The sequence below is a fragment of the Otolemur garnettii genome, unplaced genomic scaffold, assembly GCF_000181295.1.
Source record: "Otolemur garnettii isolate 467f Iridium unplaced genomic scaffold, OtoGar3 scaffold00173, whole genome shotgun sequence".
NCBI lineage: Eukaryota > Metazoa > Chordata > Mammalia > Primates > Galagidae > Otolemur > Otolemur garnettii.
Window position 1 is genome coordinate 1,922,614 of NW_003852568.1, and position 5,051 is coordinate 1,927,664.

Here is a 5,051-nt window from a genome sequence, read left to right on the forward strand (position 1 = left end):
TTTTTTTTTTGGCTGGGGCTGGGTTTGAACCTGTCACCTGCATATGGGGCCTGCACCTTACTCCTTTGAGCCACAGGCGCCACCCAGTTTTTGTTGTTGTTGTTGTTTTTGAGGCAGAGTCTTAACCACGTCACCCTTGGTAGAGTGCTATGGCGTCACAGTACACAGCAACCTCTAACTCTTGGGCTTAAAGTGATGATTCTATTGCCTCGGCCTCCCAGTAGCTGGGACTGTAGGTGCCTGCCATGATGCCTGGCTGTTTTTTGGTTGCAGTTGTCATTGTTGTTCACCAGGCCCAGGCTGGGTTCGAAGCTGTTACTCTTGGTGTATGTGGCTGGCACCCTGCCAACTGAGCTACAGTTACCGCCAAATGATCCTTTATTGAAACATTTTCCTTTGTACTTTTTAACTAGCTGGGCACTCCACTGTTGATGTCATCTATGATGTCATGAGGATGGCAGCCATCAACATTGCAGCCCATGGACTGGGCTGGCCCCAGGATCTCTTTAATGGTTCCAGAAAGTTCTCTAGTTAAAGATCGGTACCACATCTGTCCAGCAATGTTGACAATCTCATCAAAATGATATTTCCATTGTGTTTAACGTTTTTCTGTTTCTTTCTGTCTCTTGGGGGTTCCTTGAGGGCTTTGATGATGAGGGCAGAGGCAGAAGGTATACTTTAATCTGGGCCTGTCTGTTCTGGATAGTCAGTTTCACTGTAATCCTCAGACCCTTCCAGTCACGGGTTGCCTTGGCAATCTCGGTCATCACCAGCTTTTCTTGGAGACAAGTCTAAGGGGTCGTTCTTGGGGGCCAGGGCAGATGTGGCACCAATTTTGCCACTGGTGCACCTCAGGTACACGACTTTGATCTCAGTTGGGGTTGAACTTAGGTGGCATGGTGGAGGCAGCTGGTATCGGATAAACCCAGATTTATTTAAGGAGGCCAAGGTGCAACCGAAGAAAGTTGCACCTTGGCCTCCTCTGAGCCAAAAGCCGAAAGTATCATTTAGCTTTTATTTACTAAATTCAGTACATAATTTTGTATGGAGAAAGCATTAGGAGGTTCCAGAGTTATCACAGATTTCAGAATTGGTAGGGAAATGATTAAATAACCCTTTGTGTCTGTGTCTAAGTTATGTGTAGATGCTGGAATTCATAGTGATATAAATTAGTCACATAGATTGGTGGTATATTCTGTTGATTAAAGTGCCTGGATAGTAAGATTTTGTATTTTGAAACTCAGTCTGTTTGGGCAGAAACTCAGTTACTTGATCTCTACAGAATTCACTAATTCTGTCATTTACTAGAAGATACATCTGTCTTCTATTAACTACAAGAAGGATTAATGTAATACTAGTTTACTTTGTCTTTTCAGTCAATGATGAGTACAGGTCAGTTTGTAATTTTTTTTTTTATTCTGTGAAAAAGGGATAGACTATTTTGTATGTTGTTACCTTTAATGATAGAATATAGTGTAATTAATGTTTTATAGTGGTTAAGTGGTAAGAAAGAAGAATTTTTTTTTTTAATAGAGTCTTACTTTCTTGGCCCTGGTAGGGTGCCATGGCGTCATAACTCACAGCAACCATAAGCTCTAGGGCTCAAACAATCCCTCAGCCTCCAGAGTAACTGGAACTACAGGTGCCTGCCATAATGCCTGGCTTTTTTTTTTTTTTTTAAATAGACAGGGTCTTGCTGCTGCCCAGGCTGGTCTCAATCTCATGAGCTGAAGCAATCTGCCTGCCTCAGCCTCCCAGAGTATTGGGATTACAGGTGTGAGCCACTGCACCTGAAAAAATACTACAGAACCTCTTTTCTGTCAACTGCAAAATTCTAGGTACAATTATAGTTTCCACTTGGGGCAATCTTTGTTTTTCCTCTGGGGAGCTGTAAATGTTATTCATCTTCAGAGTCAACAAGTCTAGTTTTTAATACCAGCTCTGCCACTGGCAAGTCGGTCTTTCTCAGATATTGTCCTGACTTGTCTGTCAAATGGGGCTAGTGATACCTACCTCACAGGGCTGTTGTGGGGACTGCAGACATACTCTGAAGAAGGCTCTCCCCATAAAGCAGATATTTGTTGCTTAAGTCATATATGTCAAGAAAAGATGCTAAAAGCAAAGTGGGAGTGGAGAAAATTGGTATTTTTGTTACTTTAAGATGAGGTTGCATTAATAGGAAAGGTATTTAAGGGAGAAGATTGTTGGATCAAGAGTTGGGAGGGCAGATGATTATCCTATTTTTAGTAGTTACTGTTAGGTAAGAGTCACTTATAAAATTGTAAACCACATTTAAATAAATTGCATTATACTGAAATGTGGAATTATGACTTCTTTTTAAAACTTTGTGTAAGTCCTCATACTTTACTTTCGTTGTCATCTCAGAACTACAGGAGTGTCAGAAGGCAATCCTTCACTCCCAGCACTCCCCATGCACCAGCCCAAGGTTCTCCTGTTTGCTCTTGCTTACTTAATAATACATTTGAATCTTTCCTGAGAATCACTAACTGCTTTTTTTCTTTAATTTCAAATATTAAGGGAGTACAAATATTTTTGGTTACATGGATCATGTCTTTAATGCTTGATTCACAGCTGTCAGTGTGCCCATCATGCAAAGTACATGATGTTCATTGTACTTGTTGGGGAGGTTTTTGTTCCTCCTTCCTCCCCCTCCTCCTGCTCAATTTCCACTACATTTTACATTCCTCTGTGCACATGTGTGCTTCTCAGTTGGTTCTAGTTTGACACATGTGGTGTTTGTTTTTCCATTCTTGGGATATGTCCCTTAGGGTAATTCATCAACTGCTTTTTTTGAGTTTTAGTTAAATTTATATTTGATAAGTGTAAGATATACTGAGTTATTGTACAGATTTATGGCAGAATATTCTTTCCATTGCTACTTTTTACTAGGCTTACAATATCTTAAAGAAGTATAAAGGCCAAAAATGATATATATTTGTGGTGTGAGTTGTTTATTTGGACATTTTTAATAGCCATTTTAAGTTGGCTTAAAATCTATAGCCAGCACTTTGGTTGCTTTGTAAGGCTTTATTTAATCTCATTTTCTCCAGTCTTTGATTTTGTTTCTTGTTGATGGTAAAAATGAATAGTGAAAGAAAAATTCTTTAAGCATAAAGTTGTTCACTCTGCCACATTGCTTTGATTTTCTGCTCAGTCCATTGCAGAAGATGGGAAGTACCAACCAGAAACTGGGAACTTTGTTGTCCCACACATCCCAACATCACACCAATCCCACAGAGTACAGAGAGGCAGTTCTGCTGGTTAACCAGCATTCTGTCTCTGCAAAGTATGGATAATACAGTTACAGTGTTCTTGACTGGCAAAAGAAATGTACAAACTCTGGTTTTACATATGCATGGTACACAGATGTGTTCTTCACAATACAACAACTATACCAACTGAAACTCACTCTAAGCATGTATTTAAAGAAATGTTCCAACTAGTTTAAATGGCTTTACTTTGTCGTATGACTGGGAAGAAAACAAAGGCAGGCTGACTGTGTCATAATTACTGGCCTATGTGGGGATCTCACATGCAAGCTGGCTTCATTTTCAGCACCATTCCCTAACCAACCAAACCGAAGACAGAATGCAACATTGAGATGCATTTTTTCATCAGTCATGCGTGGGGACAGGTATAGTCTGTGCATGACATAGAAGTAAGAATTGGAGACACTTGTAAGATGGATTCACGCATTCACATTGTGCCATGTGGAAGGCTGAAATCTATTGGGTACAGCAGTATTGGGGGGAATGGAGGGTGGAAAGGTAAGGAGAGATTTGAGTGGAATTAATAATAGAAGTTTTTCTTGAGAATTTCCACCTTTTACAAAGGTAATAAAAATTCATGAAACTTTTAAGCAATTTCAAATAAAAAGTCAATGTCTTCCCCTCCTCTTTTCTAATCTCACATCCAGAGGTAAGCACTATTCTATTAACAGTTTGGTGTGTATCTTTCTAGAATTTCTATACACAAATAAAGAGATATTTTTAAAAATTACTATATGGAAGATTATACTATATACATTCTCTCACTATTTGCTTTTCTTACTACATGATATATCATGGTCATCTTTCCGTATCATCACTACCCCAGTCATTTTGACTGCATGTATATGCCATAATTAACATTCCTCATTAATAGGCATTTAGGATTTGCAAGAACATTTTGCCAACACAGATTGTGTACTAAGCTTCCGTGTGCCTTTTTATTTGTGTTCACTCATGTAAATTTTCCTTTAGGATAGACTCCGGACAAGAAACTGGATGAATCAGAGGGTATGAATATTTAAACTTTTGGAAGATGTCCTCACTCTTCAGGAAGTCATTAATGATGCAACTTAAAAAAGTTGTATATAGCCAAACTCTGGCAATAATACAGGATTAACAGTATAGTTAATCTCCAATATTTAAATTTTAACCTTATTTTTTAAAAATCATAAATAATATGCAGACACTGACACCATAGAATGATGGAATTTGAAGTAGACCTGTCAATCCTTTACCTCTCCTCAGAGGTAATTTCTTAAAACTAATTTTGTTTTTATATACCATCGGAATTTTAAAGTATTTATTTCTTGGTATACCTGCCTGACACAGTGCCTTTTTACTTTCTGTTGCGAAAGATGAGAAATTCAGTATACTTAGACCACCAGCCTTCTACCTCCTGATTTTTGTCATATGAATTGTAATTTTTTTTTGTTTTTTCAAGACAGAGTCTCACTTAATGTCACCCTTGGTAGAATGCTGTGACAGCTCAGCTCACTGCAACCTCAAACTCTTGGGCTTAAGTGATTCTCTTGCCCTAACCTCTCGAGTAGCTGGGACTACAGGTGCCTGCCACAATGCCTGACTATTTTTTGGTTGCAGTTGCCATTATTGTATTAGCAGGCCTGGGCTGGGCTCGAACCTGCCAGCCTTGGGTGTGTATATGTGGCTGGTGCCCTCCTCACTGAGCTACGGGCGCCGAGCCAAATTGTAATTATTTTGATGGGTTTTTTTTTTTTTTTTTTAGTTCTTAAAGTGTTCTCC

General features: G+C 39.1%; 1 protein-coding gene across 6 annotated transcripts in view; it reads left to right on the forward strand.

The window, feature by feature from the left end:
- The window catches only part of WDR33 (WD repeat domain 33), a 128,747-nt gene that overhangs the window by 81,173 nt on the left and 42,523 nt on the right, over positions 1–5,051 (forward strand). The window contains exon 8 of one of the 6 annotated variants that reach the window (XM_023519374.1): positions 414–972. The exons of the other annotated variants lie outside the window; for them this stretch is intronic. Coding sequence (XP_023375142.1) covers positions 414–535 — 122 coding nt within the window. The 3' untranslated portion in view covers positions 536–972. Of the gene's footprint in view, positions 1–413; positions 973–5,051 lie in introns of those variants that run through there. 6 annotated transcript variants of the gene reach the window in all.